The sequence below is a fragment of the Drosophila teissieri genome, chromosome X (assembly GCF_016746235.2).
Source record: "Drosophila teissieri strain GT53w chromosome X, Prin_Dtei_1.1, whole genome shotgun sequence".
Classification (NCBI taxonomy): Eukaryota; Metazoa; Arthropoda; class Insecta; order Diptera; family Drosophilidae; genus Drosophila; species Drosophila teissieri.
In genome coordinates this window covers 726,720-750,594 of record NC_053034.1, presented here as the reverse complement: position 1 = coordinate 750,594, position 23,875 = coordinate 726,720, and the positions used below count along the sequence as shown (strand labels likewise).

Here is a 23,875-nt window from a genome sequence, read left to right as displayed (position 1 = left end):
CGACTGCGTTTCCTGCATCCCGAGCTCCCCCAAAAGGGGTGAGGAGTCCCAATCCCATCCCAATGACCATCGCCAGGAGTCAACTTAATGGGCACCGAAATCCGTATGCAGTCTTTAAATACCCCGCACTTAAATATTTGCCCCATGTAGATGGTTTTATTTGTGGATCTTTGCGTAACTTTGAGTGTTGGTGGAAATGATTTTGGAAGTACCAGTGTTGGCCACTGCGATTGACAGCCAGTATTGCCAAGCGGCAGTGTACTCATTATATTGGTTTCGCACCGTGCACGCTGTTGTTTTCGCTTTTCCCGCATGTGCCTGTCACTCGAACCCATTGCCGTTGGTGGAAATCTTTAAAGTGGTCCTCTTTGCCTTGACTGGATGACTCTTTGATTGCTGCAGCTCTTGCACCTGCTGCCGGACACACGGACTGAAACCCAGATAGCAGGTGGGAAAGTGGGAAAGGTACATACGTGGATGGCAGACTTTTGAATCGACTCGACCGAGTGGACACCAGACGCTGGAAGGGCACAGGCACATGTGTGCCTGTGAGCCAGGCGCATTCCTGTGAATTTTTGTGAATTGAAATTTTTGAAATTTCCCGTCACAGTCTGCACTCTGCAGACGGCCAGACACATTGGAATCCTGTTAATTGCTCCAAGCGGCGGTGTTGCAAGGATTGCTGGGGTGGGGCTGCAACGCCCCCTTGTGGTTCTGCCCTTTTTGGAAAAGCCTACCGAAGGTAGCAAGTGGTGGTTGTGGTGGTATGCTCAGGGCAACGCTACATCTACTCGAAGTAGGTATTTAAATGAATTCAGTTTATACACTTACACACATCCGTTGAATGGATGACCTTTTGTGATGGATGGCCTATAGCCTATTAGTGACCTATAACTTTAGAGACCAATTGGACTTATAGGGGTGTTACAGAAATCGCTTAGTTCTCAGTTCGATTGGAACTTATATTGGTGAAATGGGATATTTTGTAAGATCCTGAGTGAGTGACATAGCACTTAGCTTCTGCACTTCCATATTTAAATGCAACGGTTCTGCGCCAACAGCTCCGCTAACAGAGAGGCGAGCCAACTGTAGAGCTAGGCGCTGTTGAGTGGCTGTTGGTGTAGGGCTGTAAGGCAGCAGTTGTTGCGCACTGTTGCCGTTCCACTCCAGTTCTTGCGCACGCTAACAGCGCGAAGCCACTCATGTTAGGCGGGCAGCAGGCAGGCAGAAGCACTCAAGTTCGACCCGAAAGTTCGCCCGATGTTTGCCCAGCTTAACATGGTGCTAACAGTGTTTTTTTTCCAGCGCCCCCATCGAGTTCGTGTTTACTCCGCGCTGCGCTTTTCGGTTAGCTAGTTTAACTAACTGTGTTTTTTTTGCCGCGGGTGTGCAACAACAACAAGTGGAAACAGCTGTTCGAGTTCGCTAGGCGGCAGTAGAATGAGCAGGGCAAGTGGTAAATAACAATACAAAGGCCCACGTTAACAAAAGTGAAAAACAAAAGCAAATAGCATAAAGCATAAAGCAACAACTGCGGACGGGCGAGCAAAGGAAGCGAAAAGAAGAAGAGGAAGAGTTTGCGCAGTCACGTGTGCAGTCGACGTCGGCTGCGGCAGCGGCAGCGCCAGTGGCAGTGACAGCGGCAGCGGCAGAGGAAAATTCCCATGCGGAAAATTCACATTCGCATTCGCGAACGAAAAAGGCACCAAAGGCGAGACGGCGATGATGGAGCTGACGAAGAGGGAGCGAAAGCCAGCAACAACCACTAGCAGCTGTTAGACGGGGACAGGTGAGTTGTTGTGTTCTGGCGCCAGATCCTTGATCGCCGCCTCCATCTCTGTCGCACACACAGTGCCCTCGATTAGTATTTCGCTTCAATTTCGAATTCAAATTAAGAGCAAGCTGTGGAGCATTACAGCACCGGCCACGCCACTAGCACTCTGGCAACACATGCACAAGTGTGCCTGCGAACACAGCAACAGCTGGGTACACTGGGAATTAGCAGGGGTAGAAAACGTTTTATAACAACATCTATAGGTAGATGCTTAGTGGTGTTTAACTGTTCTTTGCCTTCCCTTTGGGTACCTAATATCAAAACAAAACTAAACGGAAGCAGTTGCAAATGTCGGCCCTATTACTTTGACCTCGGCTGTAGAGCAAGCAATTCCATTGATTTTTCTTGTGGGAATAGTTGGGAAAGCGACACTGTAGACATAGACATAGGAAACAACGTACTCCTTTGCAAACGGAACCATCCGCACCCTTGGCACCGTTCCTGCCACCCACCCCGCCCCCTCTTCCGGCACCGCCCACCCCCCTCACCCCCCTCACACTCTCCATTCCCTCGCTGCCCTCCTTGTTTTATTCGTTGTCCTTTGCTTTTGCGTCTGTCTGCTGTCGTTGAACTTTTTGCAACAATCTTCGACTTCTAGTTCGCCACCACCCCCCTCCCCCTCCCCATGTTCCATTTCCATTTCACCGCCCAGCGCCCCTCCCCCTGACCAGCCCCCTGACCACCCCCACAACCCCATGAGATATGTAAGTGGCCAGTTTTGTACCTTTTGTTTCCCCCAACGGAATTTATGTTAATTTGCTGCTACATTCCCGCGCCCACCAGCCCCCCTCCCCCTTTTCCCCAACTGTTGGCTTGATTTATCCGTCTCCAATGTGGTAGGTTAGGATTCCCCAGACCTGCAGATACGCCGAATTCCGAATTCCGCACCAAATTGATTTGCCCTCCGTTGAATTGGTTCAAGATGATTCAATAACGCTCCGTTTCCCAATTCGTGTTAATCTGTATCTGCAATGGGTTCAGTAAGTAAGTGCCAGTTAATAATCGTATTGAACCAGGACTTTTGCCATCGTGGCACTTGACTTAGATGCGGTGCACCGAGCAACAAGTTGCAGAGTTCGCTGCTTCGGTGCGGCATGAAATGCAAAGCTCTTTAAATATTTTTAAAAATTTAAAAACCCTTTTCTCGAAATTAGATATACGTATACATTTGATGGCAAAATACTTGCGGGTAATAGTTGTTCTTAGTGGAGAGAATAGTGCGCACATTACACAATCACAATCACAATTCCAATATTCCTTAGCTAAAAACATGGGATTTCCTTTTGCAACGAGTGTCTGCCGTTCCTGGGACATTTTCCACTGCACTCGCAGTCCTTTTCTTGCATTTTCCTTGTCCCGGGTGACAAGTAAACTTCGCCATTCAAAGTGCATTTACCGCTGGCGCCCCCAGTGGACCCGTCTTTCCCCGCTTTCCCCGCCTTTCCCCGCTTTTCCGCCCCCTGTGGGCTCTTTGGGTGGCTGCCAACACGTGGATACGTGACTGTGTCGGTTTTCCTGCCGTTTTCACCTACAATGTCCCTACATTAGCCCACTTCCTCCGCCGCTTGCTGCTGTTTTTGTCACCAGGAGTAGGAGTAGGAGTAGGAGTGGGTAGTTTCGGTATTGTTTTCGGTTTGGCTCCATGCTCCCTGGAAAAACACTTCAACACTTCCTTCTGAATGCTCCTGTTCCTCGGTCCCAATTTGCAGCTTTCGCCAGGAAGAGGCCAAATTCGAAATTGGAAATTTGCAGCGAATAATTGGTTTTGTTTTCTATTGTTCTTCGGTCTGTCGCTTGTTTTCGTGATAATAAGTGTGCAAATCTTGCCAGTTTTCTCACGATATGGGTCAAATTCTGGACTCTCAGAGGACGAGGAAAAATCTGACAACCAAACCATATGCACTTGTACCCAAAACTCGGGCTCGAGTGAAAGAATTGCACTTTTTGCGGAGCTCCCGCTGAATGCAAACCTCAAATAGCAATTCCATGAACCGAGCACGCACGCAACATAAACATAACTCGGACACTGGCAAAAAATGCGGAGTCAAAGGCAAAAGCCGAGCAAAAACCGAAATTCGGAAAAAAGGCACACGGCACAAACAAATCGAAGAAACAGCAGTTACTATAATTGGAAGTTAAGACAAGCTGCTCTGGCAATGAAGCCACTTGTGTGTTCTCGATTTGGCAATCTTCAGTGAAACTTTTCTGTTTTGAATGCAAGCTGTATATTTGGCCCAGCTTCTTTAATGCGTTTCATAACTTACAAGGAGACGGTAAGTGCTCAATGGGGAAGGGTATCAGGAAGTGGCTCGAGAATATGAATAGTGCGGGAAAAGCTGCTCAAGACGATTTTATTTTTGTTTTTCGCTGCCACTTTCCTCGTCCTCTGGCCTCTTGCGTCCTCTTGCTCCAGCTCTTCGCCAGAGCCAGACGTGGCCGGAAACTTTAATAAAAACATGTCAAGAGCACTTTTCCCCTTTTGCCACCGCAACTGCAACTACAACTGCACACTGCACGCTCCCAAAACTGAATCTGAAAAATAGAAAAACAACAGCAGCTAGCCAGCCAGCCACCTACGACCGCAGTTGGCAGTCGGCAGTCGGCAGTCGTTCAGTGGTTGTTTTTAGACTTGACCAAGTTTATTGCCTGCCATATGCAATTGCCGTAGATTATTTTGCTGCTCTGCCGGGGACAGCGCCCCTTTCTGCGCCCATGGAGTGCACAGATTTGCCACGCCCACTGTCCACCGCCCCCGCAAAAATGGCTAGCCGGCGAAACCGAAACCGAGACTGTCGCTGCTCCGTGCACCGAAAGAAATCAGGCAGTACCTTTTCCTCCATCCTATTCTTTCTAGGATTCTGCACCCTAGTCAACCAGATGCATATACAACATAGATACATATTCATACCAAGAATACCAACTCTGCGGGTCGAATTTTTCTCCGTGTGCCTGCGAATGTGACTGCGACTTGAGGGGCGCTTGGCAAACGGGGCGGCTACGTGATGTTGCCTCACTTGGCCAATTTTGGTCAGCTCTGTGCCCGCTGCACATACACACCCCCACACATCCATATCCATATACATTCAGGCAGGCCCAAGTGCTCCGCGGCACGGAACTCTTGAGTTTGGAGCAATTTGCAAGGAGCAGGGAGCAGGGCGCTTCGGGGAGCTCGCAGTGGGGATATATTGTGGATATCGTTGGGGAGCAGAGCTGCAGTGCTGCAGTGGTGCAGCCTTATCCTCGTTGGATTCTAGTGAGCTGCGTTGGTTTGCTGTGTTTGGAAACCACAAGCGGCATTAAAGCCGCCTGCTCATGCACTTGAACATTAAAAGCAAGGCTTTTATTTCCGTGTCGTTTCGCCTGCTCCTCCTCAAGTTGGGAAAACTACAAAGTAGCAAGATCACATTACTAATAAGTTGTTGTTTATCAATTCCCCCCGCCCACTCTGATCCAAAGCATGTGCGTTGCTGCGGATGGGGACGTTAAGTGGTCGTGAAACCATTGCCTCAGAACAGACCCGTTCCTGCCCCTCGTAATCAGTCATTCATTGGCATTGCCCCTAATCGAAGTGGTTTGCTAACTGCCCCAATGAGTCCTTAGAGCGCCCTACTGCGATTGCCACTGGCGCGCACACACGTGGGGCACGCTCCCGCTCACGCTCACGTCCCAGCCAGCCGCCCCCTTGCCCGAGTTTCCAAAAACTGCTGTACATTTAATTAAATATTTATACATGAAAAGGTAAACGTGCCAGCAGGTTCAGCAGGTTCAGCCGATTCAGGGGCTATAGACAGTCACGGATACGGCTACGGCTACGAATACGGCCGCAGCAGACTCGTAACAAACTCGTAGCAAACATTTTACGATACATCGTCGCCGTCGACGTCGACATCGGTTTTTGCATAATTGATTAAATGACTGGCCGTAGAACGCGGGCGGACGGGGGCGGGCTCCGAATACGGCGGAGTAAATGGGAAGTTACGGCGGAAAGAAATCAAGCAGCTGCCTGAGTCCTGCGACCTGAGTCCTGCGACTTCAGACACGGAAAACGGACTTCGGATGGGGGAAAGAGGAAAGCGGAAAGAGGAAAGACATCTCATCGGATGTTGCATGTTAGTTATGGTGTTGGTAAATGTTGTGATTATGGGCCCAATGAAAAATGCAGCCAATGGTTCTGCCAATTGGCCACATCGTGGCTGTGTGTGGCTGTGTGGCTGTCGCAGGGTTTTCCTCCTAAATGAAAATACATGTAGTTGCCGACCTTGAGATCGACGGCAATGGAATGGCATGGCATCGAATGGAGAAAGGGAAACTTCATGAGCTCTCCACCTACTTAAAGCTGGCAATCGATGGTGAGTGGTGCGAATACATCTTGTGCCTTAAACTTAGAACTTTGCATCGACAAATTCAGGCGAGCTCAGTCCCGGCTACGGAAAATCACCTACAGGTTTTCTTTCATTTGTCTGGGTCATTTTTCTTGTGGAGCACTTTGTTGTTTGTTTGTTTGTTTTCATTAATGGTCTCGATTTGGCATTTGGCATTTGAACTTTGAACCTTTTGTCAGAGGCAAAATCACCCTCTTGCCGCTTTTCTGCCTCTCCGTTTCCACCCAGCTGGCTGTGCAAACATGCACCCCACTCCATCCGTTTCCCCATTTGCCACCCCCTTCCCATTTTCCGTATTTTCCGGCCATATGCTAATGGCTCGTGCTGGCATGTGTGTGTGTGTGCTTTTGTGTGTATTGGTGTGTGTCAAGTGTATATCCTTTCGGCGTAGCGAGTGCATTTTCTTGTCAACGCTGACATTTCCTGCACTTCGGCCTTGTTTTTCCAACCTCTGCCTCCCCTCCCGTGCCACCCAGCGAACTCCCCCTCCTCGCTTTTCCCTTGTCGCTTCTCGTTTAATGAGCATTTCCCTTTTGTTTTCCGTGATGATAAAAGCCAGGAATTATGATTGCTCCACATTCGTGGCTTGTCAGTCGGATTTGGTCGCCAACTCCCCTTAAAAATGCACGAAAAAAGCCCGGGCCACATTTCATTTCATTTTCGTGATTAAAAGATGTAGTAATATTTAATATGCTGAAAAAAGCAATGGGTAAATGCAAAGGTATTAGAAATCCCCCAAACTAAAGTCGAAATACTGTAGATCTTGGTTCTGGGAAAATTAAAAATGAAAAATGTATTTCAGTGCATTGCCAGTGCACTTGCATGTAAATATTGCATGTGTGGAAGTGGGTTGCAAGGGATCTGAGTGGGTGGCCCTATAAAATGTAGCTGCAAGTGCGCTCTCAGCTGTATTTATGTACATGTACGTCCTCATTTGTCCTCTTTTACAACAACTTTGCATGGCATTTTTTATTCGAACGCTGAAAGAAGAATGAGCCACAAATATTGCTTAATTTTCATAAATGATTTCCAATGATCTACTTGGCATAAAGTCTAAGTATAATAATTCGAAGTTGGAGTCTGTGATCCACAAGTAGAGCCACAAGGTCAGGGTCGTTGCCATCCCCATATTTCGACAGTCTTGGCCGACTGTTTTCCTTCTCCAATCGGCAATTAAGATACCTCCCCTCCGCAGTTTTCCTGGGCCCCAGCTTTTCCAACGACTGTCTCGTTTTTCCCATTTTCAAAGGGAACCAGGCGCCGCGCGCAAAGTGATTCCCATTCTTGTTTAATCGATGGCGTCAATTGCACTCCACTTGAGTCGCTCGCGTTTTTATGACAGCCCCACCCACTTGCACCACTTCGCCCCTCTGGCTTAAAACAATTGCATGCTATTTTTACATAAACAAAAAAGAATGGCACCGCGACAAGGGGGCGCATATAAAAAATGAAATAAATTTGCAATCATTTCTCTATTGATTCGGCCCGGCCGCAAGTCGTTAAAATGTTTCGTACGTTGCCAGGCAAACTGAGTGCACTACTCAATCGCTTTCCGCATGAGTCCCCCAACTACAGTGGTGCCTCGATAGGCTCACTGCTGCTTGGCACCGTTCTTAAACTAAATGCTTTGAACTACAAAGCGACTTAACGTGATATCCGGCTCGGAGGACCAAAGGGATGCATCTATTTCAGTAGCTTGCCCAGCTAGTTGGTGCACCGGGCAGGCTTCACTGTAAGCGGAGTGGACGGAGTGGAATGTGAGTGAAACGCGGAGCTCTGTTAACCGTTAACAGCTGACGCTCTCCCAAGATGTAACTGCTGAGAGTAGCTGAGTAACTGAGTGGCTGAGTAACTGAGCTAGGAGAGTTACATACATTACAGTGTTCTCACGAAACGAGAATTTTGAGCCCATGTTTCGGCTCTGCAGCAGCTGTTGTGGAAATTTTTCTTGCAGTACGTTGACTTTTGCAACTGTTGTTATTTTTCGCATTATTGCCATTATTGCTGTTTCTCCTGTTGTTTGCCATCCGCAGTTGTCGCAGTGTTATTTTATTGTCGTCGTTATTATGGATTTTCAACTTGGTCATTTCCCCCCTCCCCTTGCCATCCCTGCCCTTCCTATTTGTATATTTTTGTTTATAAGCCTTATAATAGCCCATGAGTCAAAATCACTCCGCTGCAAGTTCGAGTCCGTCTCTGCATATCTCGTTGTTTATTTATAGTTATTTTGCATAGATAACACTCGTTGCCCATTGCTCACTGCTCATGTCTGTTGTTGCTGCATTTTAATTAAGATAACTTCGCTTTATGACACATCATTGTGTCCCATTGAGCCCCCCATTCCACAGATCCTATGGGCTGTCACTCAAGGAATGCAAGTATGCAAGTACATATATGTATGTAATTGAAGTGGGGAGGGGGGCAGCGATTAGCACAATCGATTTCAATTGGCAGTGATCTGGAGTTGGGAGTTGGGACTCGCAAATGTGCAGGGCGTATAACTGCAGTTATAGTGTATTTATACTCCCAAATATTCCGCCCTTCATCGCAACTCCACTCTGCACTCTGGAGATTCGTCAGGTTCAGCGGTAATTGGCTTTAATTAAATGCAAGTCGTAAAGTCAACTGTGTAGAGCTCCCCCTCCCTGCCCGCCGCCTTGCGAATTTAATTAAAGCGAATGCGAATCATAAATATGGCACACGGAAACCAGCGCAGCCAATTGTCAAACACTCGTAACTTCGCTGGCGACGCCTTTGGATGGCGACCCAAGTGAATGGAGAGCAAACGGACGCCAAGCTCAAGCGAACCCAGGTGAATGTAGGTCAGTGTGGTGCGGTAGGAAGGCAGCTGCTCCACTGAGCACCTGACTCGCACTTGGGTCTTAATCCCTCGAAATTTCGTCGCTTTTGCACCTCCTAATCTGGCTATACCCGACATGGAAATGAGCTGGAGTAGTAGCTACTTTGTTCATAGATGGAATTCATTTTCCAGCCTAACAGGCATACTCATTTCGCAGGGTATAGCTCCATTCGTTCTGGCTAGTGGCTCAGCTATTTTGGCCACTGCCATTGCGGGTGTCGAACGCTCGACAAAAGCGCCTAAAACTCCAGCGTGTTTCTGGCCATTTGGAGCGGCGGCGACTGAGAAAACTGGTCCATGCGAAGGTCGAAGTGGTTCTGCCTCTGACTCTGGTGCTGATTCTGATGCTGATTCTTATTCTCATTCTCATTCTGATTGTGACTCGGATTGTGGATTGTGGTTCTCTAAAACGGCCAACGGTCATGCTTCTTAATTAGCTGCTTATTTTTTGACAGTTTTTGTTTGCTGCTGGCTGTTCTAATTGTTGTTGCTGCTATTGTTGTGGTTGTTATTGTTGTTGTGGTCTCATTAGAAGCAACATGTTGTTGCTCTTGTTGTCTGCAGGAAGTTTTCGGAGCGGGTGGCGAACCGGTTTGTTTTTCTTCTTTTATTTCCATTTTTATTCGGTTTTTATAGTTGGTGGGATTGTTTTTGTTTCTGTTGCTGTTTCTGCTTCTGTCTGTCTTGACGGTTAGTATGTGGTTACGAGTGTGTCCAACAGCTAACGGTTTGTTTGGGAGTCGCAATGCTTTAGTTTTGCTCTTACAGCACAAAGTTACAGTTTGGCCGGCTTTAGTCGACATTCGGTTGAGATATTTGGTGAGTTACGTTATTCATTAACAATTTACTGGATATCTTTCAAAGGGCATTTGCTATGATGCATGATGCATATAAGATTAGGGCCTACTACTCCTGATTACAAACATAGTGTCGAACTGTAGTTATTCTCGGGATGTCTGGAGTGCAGAGAGACCCAACTTAGAGATAGTGCCACAGATTACTTCCAGCTCATCTGGGCGCACACCCTCGCACTTTCATTCGCACTCGCAATCGCACACTTGTAAGGCAGCGTAATGTATGGGCGAAGATATATCTAGTTGATCTAGACCCAAAGTCGTTAGTCGCCAGTCGGTGCTTTGTTGTAAGTCTCTTTGCTTGTCACGTAGGTCATGGAGGGGCAGCCCTGACCCCCCGACACCAACCCCCCTACAAGTGCTTACCAACTAGCATAAACAACAACTGCAGAATGACAACCGTTTTACAAGGAGAAACCGCAGACAACGACAACGACAACGACAACGAACAACAGAAAGAGGAGGAAAGACGCCCGACGCACCCAAGAGTTAAGGCCCTCGACTCACACTTGCCGGCAATATATATGGCATAACATACGTATAGTGTGTGGCACTTGTGTGTGGACTGGGCCCACAGTTGCACGGTTTGTCTGGGTCCATGCCCCCTTCAGTACTCCCTTTCGGAGTTACTGTGGCAGAGACCAATTAAAATGCGCGACATCACATGTGCGCGAGCATTTATTATAAATTTTTCGTTGGAATTGAGTGAAAAATAGTTGAAAGAAAGAGCGAAAAGAAAGCAAAGGGAAAAATGAATGCGGGAGTGGTTATAAAAAGACAACAAATAGCCGGGGCGAGGTGTGGACGCGGTTAATACCCTGGATTGGGGAACGGAGCAAATATTTGCATACTTCACTGCGAAACAGCACACGCAGTGTGACCGAGGTGCACTTAATTGTCGCAGTGTGACCAACGGCAGCTCGGAATGCAGCGTACGGAACCTTTAAATTGCATTCCGGATGCCGGAGCTTGAAACTTGGTTCCCAGTTACCAGTTACCAGTTACAAGTTCCCAGTTATTCAGCAGTAAGTTGCTCTTTTAATGCGGCAAAGTGAAAAAGGGAAATAATATGAGTTCTAACAAAGTAACAGCAGGGAAGTAAGTCGGAGTGAACTTGCGGAGAGGTGGGTGGTGGTAGCGCTACTGTGTCTGGTTATCCTGCCACACCAGTTATTAGTTGGCTCACACCCTCACTGAGCTTTCTCGTTACCCACATGCATTGACAATGTTTTTCAAATTGACGACGCATTACACAGTGCATGGGCGGTGGGTGCAAGGGGGTTCAGAGGGGGCAGAAGTGCTGCAAAATTATTGGCATGCGAACGATGCAGCGGTGTTTATTAAATTTTTGAAGTGCCACAACAAAGGCAGTGGGGTCGCTACTGAAACGGTCGTCGCTCTGGAGGATGTGTTGTCATGGTGTGTCGATGGGTGTGGGTGTGGGGTACGTTTGAAATTTTATGTTGTATTAATTTTACAACTTTACATGCGGCAGACGGCAGACTGCATTGCGCGGTGTATCATAAAAGCTGCTGTTCGATGAAATTGAGCTAACACCATACCAATACCATACTATCCACATATTTTCCACTCACCAGCGAATTTGCGTAAAGTCCATTATGTAACGTTAGTGTCAACAGGATACAAGTAATGAAACAATTTGTGGCACAAGGAGATGCGTCTGCCTCGCATTGAAATGTGTACAAGACAGCTCTCAGTTTGCTTGCCCTGCTGATAACACATAACTACATTGTATAATAACATATTTGGCAAAGCTCAGCCGAGTGGCAGCTGAAACTGAAACTGGAAAACTACATAGGAACCGGAACTGCAGTACTGGGTACTGGTACTGGTACTGGGAAACCCCAAGAAGGGGAGCTTAACTATCGTCTGGGGTTTTTAGAAATTTGTTTTGCTTCGCTCTGTCTTTGTGGCCGCCCCTTTGCCCCTCTGCCCCTCGGCTGCTCTGCACTCTGCACTTCATTGGAGCCGTGAACAAGTTTTGCCAACTATTTGAGTGAGTTTTCCATTCCATGTCGCCATTCTTATATTCGGGCTGCCCCGTATTCCTCCATTAGGGAGCTAAGCTAAGAGCAAGCGTAAGACAATGCAGTTGGATTTGCCATACTCCCAACACCCAACCCCCATCCCCAAACCCCAAGAAAATCCTTTCGCCCGGGGAGCTACAGTGCACTGCTGCACTTAGCCAAGTTAAGTTAACCCAAAGCTGAGGCGGAGTGTCGGTATCCGACAGTTGTTCAACTGTATCTGAGTTGAGTTGCAGTCTCCGCATTCGCATTGGCATCCCCAGACCCTCTCCATTTCCATTTCCATTTCCGTTTCCGTTTCCCGTTCATGTGTTGGCCAAGTTCGTACTAAGCCGAGTGTAAACAAAGATATTCACTAGCATGCTTCCAGTTTACCAGTTACCAGTTACCAGTCACCAGCTACCAGCTACCATATGTGTATGCAAAACAAGCTTTGCTAAGCCGCTTACGCTTATGACTTTCAGGCCTGCCAATCTGACCGAGCTTCAGTTTCCCGGGCTAATGCCGTGTAATGGGTTCGTTAAACCCGCCGAACCGCCAAAATGGGGCTTCTATTATGAGGTACAGTCACGCACTCGCAGTGGGGCTAAACTTTTCTTCAGAACTTCTGTTTCGCACATGCACTTTCAATCCAAATCTTCGGTTAGCCTCTGTGGCGTTAAAGCATCTTGTGAAGTTATTACATCTTGTGAAGTTATTACATCTTGCGAGCACTTGATGTTATGTGTGCCCTGCAAAAGACTTATGTACTGAGACACAAACTCACTTTGATGCACTTTTGTTGCCCTGTTGTCGCATTTCACTGGCTAATCGAGTGGCTGGTGGACACTTCCGGCTCCCTTGAAGCGTAAGGTTCCGGAGGAGCCTGCAGCAATGTTGCCAATTTTCACAGAGCCTGAGCAAATTAGAAACAATTTGGCACTGAGTGCACTTAAAAGCGAGAGCTGCAAGGAGGAGTGGAGTGGAGTGGAGAGTGCCCTGAGTGGAGAGCAGGACACATTTTGTCAAATCAAAAACTGAATTTGAATTTCAATCAACTCGAATTAAATCAAAATTTGCAAAATGAAGTGGGCGCACACACACAGGGAGCTACACATGCATACTCTTCTGCTCCATGCAGAAGAAACTACGGAGCCCTGCTCGAAATTGGAATATAATTCTTATGAATGTGTCTGGTTTGGGTCGTGGGTTCTGCGTCCTGCGTCCTGCTTCATGCTTCCGGTGTCCTGCGTCCTGCGTCCCTTCGACCACAGCCACAGCTCCAGAGATTTGGCAAAGGAGCTGCAGCAATGGAAATGGACTTTCGAGCGGAGAGCTTGCAGCCAAAGGCTTTTAGCCACAAAAATTCACAGCAAAGAAAGTGCCCAGAACGCTGCAAAGGAGCGGAGCGGAGTGGAGTGGAGTGGAAAAGCCATCAGCCAGCAGTCCACGGACCACAAAAGATGAAAGGCGGGGAGGGCCGCCACTCCTGCTGCAACTGCTGTCTATAATTTAGTGGCATATTCAATTGCCAACTGTCCTGTTCCATGGACTTTTGTCCCGTTGATTAGACATTGCGCACACGTAGCGGCGATTGATGCCCCAGATTCGCGCACCTGTTGGCCAGTTCTCTCCAGTTTCATGCTCTGCACCGTCCAGTGTCCACTGTCCACCGTCCAGTGTCCACTGTCCAGTGCCCACTTTCCACTTTTCCGTCTGCTGGTGTCACTCGTTCTCGTTCTCGTTCTGCTCCATCGCTTTTCCCTCACTTTTCATCTGCTCGCATTGATTTCCTCGCTTGGGCACGTAGATAGGTGTAAATGTTGACTGGGATCTGGTAATGCCCCAAGCGATTGCCAGATTGGCGGCTTGATGGATTGCGCGTCATTGTTTGTGCAATGTTTGGAACGGGCCCGAAATGGCGGCTATCAATTTTGTTGCAATCAAAAAGGGAGCGAATTAAATAGGAGCTGATTGTTGGTATTGTACATGCTGCTGATAATTTCGAAACTAAATCAATTTTTATTTGAATTGAGAATTTTCGCTTGCATTGTGTTATCGATCGAAGAATCTAAAGGTTTACCAAGTGGGCGGGGGAATTTTGTTTTGGCGAGCAGAGGAACCCATCACGAGCTCCACCCGAAGAGCCGCTGGAAGATGCCGCGCCTGTTTTCGGAGGCGGCGGGTGCCGCCGACGCGGTCCGCGAGGTGGCCAGATTCTCGGCGGCAGTGCAGGTCTCCGACGGCCCGTTGCTGGTCGGGGTCACCACCGCCGGCGTGGAGGGGCGGCGATCGGGAACGGGTCGCGCCAGGGGGGCAGCTGGGATCGAGGCGGCGACGGCTGCGGCCAGGGCCAGAGTGTCCTCCGAAGGATGCGAGTTCAGCGGCGTGGCAGTGGCTGCTTCCACAGTGGCTGCACTAGCTGCCACAGGCGCAGGTGTATGCTGGGATTGCTGCGAGGCGTCCATCTGCGGCTGCTGCGACTGCGTCTGCTGTTGCGAGTTCTGCTGCGACTGGCGGTTGTGGTGGCCTTTGCCCTTGGACTTGGTGCCACCGCTCGATTTGGGATTCGCCATAGTCTAGTGGAGTGATAGTGGGTTTAGATATCGAAATTGAACTTACAGAAAACAAATGTGGGGAAAAGTGGAAAACTAACGTAAAGTTCCAAAGGTTTGTGTGAGAAGGTGTCTCTGGCACAACTGAACGAATGGCTCTAGCTCGGGATGTGACATTCCGACTCCAGGCACACTTAGTCCCAGGAAACTTGCCAACACATTCGGCTTGGGATCGAGATTAGTAGGTGGGCTTCCTCTCAATCGGTCAATCAACACCAGTTACGTTTGTTATGCATTCAAGCAGAAATATATGTAATTGCACCAGAATATGGCTGGATTTCCCATTCTAACATCATGTTTGCCATCTGCACTTTCAGCCACACCGCGTCAATGTCTGACGAAGTGCCTTTGGGTCGCCTATCGCAAATCTTCGATACGCTAACCAATCTCCAGCAGCACCAGCACTTGCGTTCCCAGGAGCAGCTGCATCCGCATCCGCAGCAGCATCCGCATCCGCACTCGCAGCTCCAGCCGGAGCCGCAGCTGTTGTCTGCGGAGATCCGCAGGAGATCCGCCTCCTCGTCGCCATCGCCTTCGGCCAGTGCCTCCGCCTCGACTTCAGGGCGGGCCACGCCTTCGCTGGGCGTGGCCAGCCCCCTAAACTCATTGCAATACTACAGCCACGCCCACAACTACTTGCTGCGGCCGCAAGAAGTCGCCGCCAGCGGCTACCTGCACACCTTTCCCTCGCACTTCTACCACCACCAGGTGCACCACCTGCAACAGCACAGCCAGCCGCCCTCGCTGCCGACCCAATTGGGGGGCGTGGCACGTGGATCACAGTCGCTGCAGGGATCTCCGCTGTTGGCCAAAAGAGCCACCTCCTTCAGTGGCCAAATACCACTGGCCCAGGGACGTTTCACCACCGGCGGCACTGCAGCAGCAACTGGAGCCACTGGACTCACTGCATCCACGCCGAATAGTCCAAGGCTGCTGCCACGGCGTGGCACACGCCCACCGCCCATCCCGGCCAAGCCGAATCAGGTGAAGGCGGAGCAGCAGCCGCGGGATGCGCTGCCCAGGAACTCGACTGCCACGTCGGTGCAGTCCACCGTGAATCCCGTGCTGGCAGCTCTCGATGCGCCGGATGCCCCGTGGCCGCACTTCTCCACGCTCACCGAACATCTGGACGTCCACCAGGTGAACAACTATGGCCAGGCTCTGCCGCAGGTGGGTTTGAATAACCAATCTCAGTGGTTTCGTATGCCACTTCCGAGTGTCTCGTCTATCTGCACGCCAATTGTTTTAGGCAAGCATTCTGACATCGTGTCCTTTGCTCTTCAACAGATCAATTGGCAGGAGCGGTGTCTGGAGCTGCAACTGGAGCTGCACAGGTCCAAGAATCAGGCGGGTCGTATACGCGATATGCTGCGGGAAAAGGTGAGTACACGGAAATGGGCTAGCGGGTTGTCCTGATGTCGGGTTGTTCTGATGTCGGGTTGTCGCGTTGTCGGGGGCCAGACAGCCCCCAAAGTGGGTCGCTGGGGATGTCTAATGATTAGCCCAAATGAGTTAATAAGTAAAGAGCAACACAGACACAGGCACAGACACAGAATGAGACACACGCGAACATTAATTACGAAGGGCTGGGGAGGTGACACTCTCACATCTTGTGCTTAATTATGATTTATGAGAGAGCCACGGCTAAAACATTTTTACGACGTCCTCGCAATTACCATCCGCACACACACATACTCACACTCAGATACTCACGCACACACACACACACACGCATCCGAGCTTTCATCGAGTGGCCAGAACATTTTCCATTTTCCACCCGCTTTCCTAGAGATAGTGCAGCTGTTTTGCCAGCACATGTTAATGCGGAAAACGAGAGGGAAACCCAACCAGCTCGTGGTCCTTGCTCATTATTAGCCTAATTAAGTCATTAGGCATTTGGCCAAGAGCCGTCTGGCCGTCTGTCAGTCTGGCCGTCGGATGCGAAAACTACGAGTATATGAATTATGTATTAGTCAAATGTGAACTAACTGGGGGTGTTGTATTGCTTTCATCTCGGCCCGACATAACCTTTTGCTTGAATGATTTTTGCTGCATGAATAATGCAGGAAAAGCTACGAGTATTCCCGTGACCTGCGCATCTTGCGGTTGGCACTATAGGGTTAAATCAGGGAATCAGATTCCCTTTCTATCGACACAACGTACTCGATTTAGGTTTCATCAATAGCTTAACAGCGATCAATAAACTTCCGATTCAAAACACACACAATTCGAGCATGGGGGCTATGCACCATTTCAAAAAGTCAAAAAGTATACTCGATTGTTATTATTAAAATAATTCTGTACGGCTCTTCAATATTTAATTGCTCGACTGCGAGCATTTTGAAACGGCGGTGGAAGGTCAACAAAAAAATGTACCAAATATGGCAAAGTATGGCAAAAAGTATGGAATGAATATTTCATTGCTGCTTTATGCATTTGCCATTTGCCGTTTGCCATTTGCCATTTCCCATTTGCCATTTGAAATTTTGCCTTTGTCGCCGGAGCTTCAGTTCCTTTTCAGTGGCTCCTCCCTTTTTGGTTGACTTTTCAACTTTTTGCCAGCTGCAATTCAAGTGCATCATAAATTTTAAATAAGTTGCACTAAACTTGCAATGGTCTGGACACAACTCTCCTGCTTTTCGACTCCTCTCTCGACTTCCGCGCATCAAAAATGCCAAAGCAAGCGCCTCTAAATATGAAATGATAAGTTATGCTCTTTCGTTTCATTCTGTTTCCCAATTGAAAGTTGACCTTTTTGGGTCCAAAGAGCGCAGATCCTCCAAGATCTTTGGCTCTATAAAATCTGTTGGACATTCGTATTTCGAGCTTACGCTGATAATAAAGACGATTCAACCAAGAAATATACAGGTTAATGGTCAGCAGTGAGTCTCCGTCTCTTGATAGCACTCATTTGGAAGGGGTCATTAAAACGTTTGCTGTGCGAGCTTGTAAAATGCAAATTTTCAGCCAAGCAAAGCTGTAGTTTTGGCTTCAAAGTCGGCTCCTTCCAAAGGAGCCAGGATGCCAGGATGCGGAAAAGAAAAGCCCGAAACAAGGACGAGCGCAATCAGAAGAGACGTTAAGCTCAAACCACAAAATTTCAGCTGGACAGGAGAATGGCAAGGGGAAGGGAAGGTCCTTCGACTTTGGCAACAATGTGCAGGACGTTGAAATTATGGCCAAGCATATTGCAACATTCTTGTTGGACAATAAAATTCAAGTTTATTACCAAGCCATCGGAGAACAACAAGCGGCCGAAGTAAACAAATGGCTCCAAGTGAAAGGCCAATAAGGGTCTGGGCCAACCGGCACTGTTGCCAAATTTCAGCTTAACAAATATTGGCAAATAAACTTTGCACGACGGCCGAGGGGGAGGGGGAGGGTAGCCGAGATGGAAAGCGCTCCTTGCCAATTTTGGGCCATGGAAAGTGGCATATATGTATAGACGTGGATGCACGTTGACTTTAGAGCTCTTCAACAATTTGAAGTTGCAAATAATATAATATATATAATTTTCGAACATTTTCATTACGATCCAAGGCAAACTTGATTTGGAAGCGCTTCAAGATCCTTTCCAGTTACTCCGTCGCGTCGCTTTAAGTGGCCATATCCCAGTGCCGCATTTGCGGCTTTCTCTGCTCACTTGGCTATGCATTTTTGTTTGACAATTTCCGGGGATCCCCGGGAAAGGGGTTTGCTCCTCTGCTGGGAAAATGGGAAAACGGCCATGGCGGCCATAAATCTGCGTGACCCGCTGGCCATAATTGCACATTGGATGGCCGTCAAACGGCAAACACCAACGCCAGCGCCAGCGCCAAAAGTGGCCACATTAGAGTGCCGCCATCTGCCATAAGCTGCCACTGTTTGCGCGACGTGCCACGCCCCCTTATTCCCCCTAGCCCCCCTCCTCCGCTGTATTTGTTTCGGCGTGTTTGCGAAGCGCGTTAACGCGTTGAAAGGGGCGCTTAGAGGCAAATGACCGGCCGCCTTGTCATCCATTTCAATTTCGGTTGCCAAATGCAAAATCGCAAAAAGCGGACAGATCGAAGTCGGCTATACCCTTGGTTGGGTTTATTGTATAAATATGCACCCATAAACCATTGATTTGAGATCATACGATAGAGTAGAGATTTCTCGTGGCATTTAGACTACACTACCTGTGGCATCAACTTGTTGGTGGCAAACTGCACGGTAAAGTCAAGGAACCTGCTCTTTTTCAAAGCTCCCGCAAATGAGAAACGCTGACAAAAGTTGGCTTCCATTGTCGATTCATGTGGCACGCACCTCCCACCACACAGACACCAGCGCCGATGCAAATGGACGGCAACTGTCAGGATGGTGGCACTTCCTGGGAACAATGGAGCATCCGGCAGATATTCCCGTCTCAGTTTCAGTTGCATCGGTCCCTATATGCGTACACAGCAACAAAAAGTCGCCACACTTGGCACAACGAAATGATTTCGGCATTTAAGTGGTTCCGTCGCTATCGCCGTGTAATTAGCCTCTTATGTGTAGATAAAGTACATGAAATAGTTGTGTCGAAACTAAAAGAACGAATGGGTTTTCCCCGTGTATGAATTGCACACATTCAACTATAGGAAAAACTGGAAAAACAGGGGGGAAAACTAGAGATTGTCGTTCTTTGCATGCCATTTTCAAAGGCTTTGCAATTGTTTTCTGACCGGGAAACGAATATCCACAACTTATACAACGAATATCACGTAATATCGAGTGCTTAGCGTTAATCGGTCAACTGAATTCGGCCAAGTAATTGACGAACCATTCAAGCTCAACTTCTAATTGCAACTCTTTAAAGAGCGAAGTAACTTACTTGGCTTTGTGAAGACGGCTTCTTTAATACAATGCATAAATTTGCTTTCGAACGTGCGTTTGTGGTGCTTTGGAATGTAGTGAATTCCTTTAATTATAGAACTTTTTGAGTCGGTGACAAGCGGACACCCCGCTCTTATCCCTTTTATCCATCCCATCAGCCAGCGGAGGAGGAGGATGCCAAATGCTTTGCCTTCGTGTTTAATTAAAATTTTTGACAACTTCGTGCCTCGGCATAAATTGGGCATCGATGCGATGCGATGCGATAGAGAACTGCCCAAAGGCTCAAAGAGTGGGGCCAAGTTGGTCCAACTATTTGAGCAATTAGAAGTGGAATCCCAACCCGTTTGGGCCACGTCAATTAGTGAAGAAAAAATGAGATGCCTCTGTGGTGGGAGTGGGTGTGGGAGTGGGAGTCGTGGGCTGGCTTCAACCAGTTCACTTCAACCATGCGCCGCACTGGAGATTCAAATTGTGTTTTAGTCATGTGCACATCGACCGTCGACCATGGCCGGCCCTCAAAATGAATGGCCATCATTCGCCTAATAAATGAGGCATTCCTCTCCAGAACGCCCACTTTCGTCCTGGCCACGCCCACTGCTTGGATGGGGCGGGCCACAATGGACGAGGACTACGCACAAGAAATCGCTTTCTAAAAAGTTTCTCTGTTTGGGGCAATTTCTTTTCGCTTTTTTTTGGGGGGAGGGGGAGAAGGTTTGTGCTGTCGCGACAAACTCATTTTGTGTATGCAGCACACATGTTGGCTACGCTCGTTTATTCATTTGAATTATTCCCAAAAGCGCATTTAATTTTAATTATGCGTGACAATGCCTCATACGCTCTCATTGCCGCCAAGATTACACGATGCAGACGGCGAGGACCATAGTTGGGGTCCTTTTCGCCTTTTCGCCACGTTTCAGCGTTCAACGTTCCCGTGCTTAAATATGCAGAAAAATATGCTGCCGGATGAAGATGGGAACTGCACGAGTGGCGGACCAAAAGCGTACACTTTAATTGTCGATGCCATTAGTTCTAAAATCTCTTAAACTTAAACTCTCTTAGAGAACTCCAGTTGTGCACTTTTACTTGCGCGCTTCGTTTGAGATCTAATCTCGGTCGTGTCTCGACAATTCTGATGCGTATTCCTAGTGGTTCTGGAACTTTAATTTATTTTTCGCTTTAAAGACTGGCATAAATAAAAAACAAAAGGCAAAAATGTGCCACCCTCGACAACAATGAAATCAACAAGCAAAACAAGGCAAAACAAGGCGGAACAAGGCGAAAGCTGAAACAATGCCAAAAAGAGGCCGGAAAGCTCAGGGAATAGGCAGTCGGCAGTCGGAATACGGCAATGAGGGCAGGCACAAAAAAATCAAATAAATATTTCAGCTTGAAAACATTTTCCAGCATTCGCCAGCATTTGCCAGCACTCTCCCCCATTCTTTGGCCAGGTTTTTGATTTGTAAATATGAACAATAAATGTATGTACACATGTATTTAACCAGCTCTAAGTGCTGCGCAACTAAAAGCGAGTTTTGCCCACTCAAGGACCAATTTGAATGTGGGCCATGCTCGGCGGGCAGATGGACATGAGGATGTAGCGATGGATCAAAGTGGATAAGGGCGGAGAAATCATGAGAAGATTGGCCATCCACTGGGATGGTGAAATCCTTGGTAATAGGCATCGATATGCTGAAAGTTGAAGGTGGATAGTTGATTGTATAAATAGAGCTATGGATTTTTGGTCTGGATTTTCCGGCGTAAATATTTCCATGAGAAAACCATTTATCCTTGCTCGCCTTGCTGTTGCACTTTCCTGGTCTGCACTGTGGTGGCTCTGCGTTTTTGAAATACTTTTTATGCAGCTCCCATTCTCGTTCGTTGGCTAAAATACTGGGCTAAGCTCTGGCCATATATATTTTTTGTCTTTTATCTGGGTCCTTTATCGTGCAACGCATAACGCATAACTCTGGCTTATGTACATACATACACACGGTGGCACAACAAATGAAATGGAACCCTCAAAGTAATGCCAAATAATTATTTTAAGCGGATTGCAAGACGGTCAAAAGCGAGGGGATTGTTTGCTCCAAAATTTATGACAAGTGGCCAAGAGCGGGCTGGCAATGGGGCAATAGAGATGCCAAAACCAAAACCAAAACCATAGCCTGTCGATTGCAGCACTCGAAGTGCTTCATCTATTGATCTCTCCATATTATTCAAACTATTTAGAGATCTCCGAGCAAATGGCTTATACTTAAATCCCGATATTTGAATCCCTTTGTTAGTAATCTCTATTTTCTTCGATATCTCCGATCCGATGCTTCGCTCATCCACGTAAGAAGCCGTATCCAATGGATTCGGAGCGAGTGGGATTTTGGTGGACAGCGCAATGGCGGGGGTAAAAGGGCAATAAAATATGTGTGTGTGTTGTGTGCATGGGATTAAAAAGGGTTTTAGCCAGTGGTTTCCTCCGCTTTTCCTGCTGCGCACCGTTGCTGGGCTTTGGTCAACAACAACAGGAGTTTGTCCTTCCATCCAACTCCCCTCCCCAACCCCCGCAAACAGGCGACAAACATTCACTTAACAAGCCCAGCACGGCGGGTGTGGATTTTGGGGGTTCCAGGGTATTCTGCCTGTGGGGTATGTGCAGCATGTGATGAAAGCCAAACAATCGCCGTCAACTGAGGGGGAAATTTAAAAGTGTCGCGCGCTGTCGTTCCGCACTCACTCAGCGTATTAGTCTGCGATGTGTGCTGTTTTTTTGGGGCACCTTCGTGGCAGTTGCGCCCCCATAATTCACCTTTTTCGAAATCCAAGATTGCTGGCTTCCACTTTCATTAAACATTGCCTGCAAAGGAGAGCGTGGAGTGGGAAAGCATCCGTTACCTTCTCGCAACATTCACACATAAATATTTATTTGCCAAGTCGTCTTGGCGCAGCTTGAATCCTTGGCGTTTGGAATTTGGATGTCGTGTCCTCGCCGTGTTCGGTTTACACAAATCTATCGAGTTGGTGGGCTTGACATGTTAAGCGTTCGGGCTTAATTGCTCAACAAGTTGGCTTCCTGCTGAGTTGAAGCCACAAATGGCGTAGGGAAAAGATGCCCGAGCGCAGAGTATTTTTGCTTCAATTGGTTTGCTGCGTGTGATTGCGTGCTTGCTACCTGGCAGGATATTTCCCAAATTGACAGCAGCTTAAAGTTAGCATTCCGCTTTTAAAGCTATCAAATGATCTAGATTTGGCTTTTAAATGAAGCCTTCTTCAAGTTCAGCGCCATTAGAATGTTTCTGCTGATTCCTAGTCGATCCCAAATCCCACGATCCTGACAGGACTCCATCCTTCCGGCCTTCCCATCTGCCTTTCCACTTGCCGCGGAAAAAGGTCAGCCGAAAATCAATAGCGACAACTAATGCCACCTCCCCCCGCCCCCAAACGCCGCCCGTGGTGAGGGGCTTTCTTTGGTTTGATGTTGACATGTTGTCGTCATCATCATCGCTCGCTGACGACGACGACGACGACGTTTAATTTAAAATTCAAATGCAAACATGTTTGGCAACGCGAACCGTGAACGAGGACTGTAGGCGCAGGGGGAGGGGGCGCAGGGGGGCGGCGAAAATCCGGAGGGTCGCGGAAGTGGAGCACTGTGGAGCGCAGTTCCCCCACGGCCGGAGTCATTAAAATTCGCAGGCGGCCAAAACATGTGGCCAACTTGGTTTCTTGGCCGCTTTAAGCGAACGAGAGTGCCGCCTCGTTTTTGCTCCATCTTCCTCCTTTTGTGTGTGTCTCTGTGTGTGTGTGTGTGTGTGCTTCTTTTTTTGGTTGGCTTTAATGTACACAATCAGAGCGGGAAAGTATGCTACAGAATGGCGGGCAGCTCCTGCCGAGGCGGAGGACTTCCTGAGCGGCGGGAGCAATCAGCAGGCCCGAAGCGCCGAGCCCACGACGGCACGACTCCACGAACCCACCATGGCAGCAAGAGGGAAAGTCCTCGCGCCGAGAAATACTGGGAAATTCAGCCCTCTGCTGTTTTGGCGCTCGAACTGCAGTTGGCTTGGGGTCCATAGAATGGATGTGTGAAGGCTTCTGCTGGCCTAAAGTCCCAATTACCAGACAAACTGCTGCTGATATATCCACTAGATGCGCATTGATAAATCACGTTTTTCCGTTTCTGTTTCTGTTTCTCATCTTTTGCTCGTCGTCGCTCGAAAAAGTCCCACCTGAAGGACCTTGGTCCTTCGAAGCGATTTCCCACTCGGGAAATTGCCCACTGAAAAGTCACCACTGAACCTGAACTCCCCGCGCGGACACACACACATGCGCATTCCCCGCCAGCTGTTCGGCTGTTCGAAAGCGAGTGCGAGTGTGTGTGCATGTGTGTGTGTGCGACTGCGGCTGTGTAGGTCGGTAAATCACATCCATATATCCGTGGCATGGCACACGGCAATCAGTTTGTCTTTGGCTGCGTAACGC

The 23,875-nt window shown here is 48.3% G+C and overlaps 2 protein-coding genes across 6 annotated transcripts in view; one reads left to right on the top strand and one right to left on the bottom strand.

The window, feature by feature from the left end:
* Positions 1–1,305: 1,305 nt before the first annotated feature.
* The window catches only part of LOC122625246 (uncharacterized protein CG43867), an 88,143-nt gene continuing 65,573 nt past the window's right edge, over positions 1,306–23,875 (top strand). For 4 of the 5 annotated variants that reach the window (XM_043805261.1, XM_043805262.1, XM_043805266.1 and 1 more), the window contains exons 1-2: positions 14,890–15,742; positions 15,860–15,952. In XM_043805261.1, the coding sequence (XP_043661196.1) occupies positions 14,903–15,742; positions 15,860–15,952 (933 nt within the window). In that variant the 5' untranslated portion in view covers positions 14,890–14,902. Of the gene's footprint in view, positions 1,790–14,889; positions 15,743–15,859; positions 15,953–23,875 lie in introns of those variants that run through there. The other variant, XM_043805263.1, reaches the window with a different exon arrangement.
* On the bottom strand, positions 13,959–14,736 carry LOC122625255. The gene is made up of 2 exons (XM_043805274.1): positions 14,614–14,736; positions 13,959–14,536 (listed from the first exon to the last, which is right to left on the bottom strand). Exon 2 carries the CDS (start codon positions 14,531–14,533, stop codon positions 14,084–14,086), a length of 450 nt encoding a protein of 149 aa, XP_043661209.1. The 5' UTR covers positions 14,534–14,536; positions 14,614–14,736; the 3' UTR covers positions 13,959–14,083.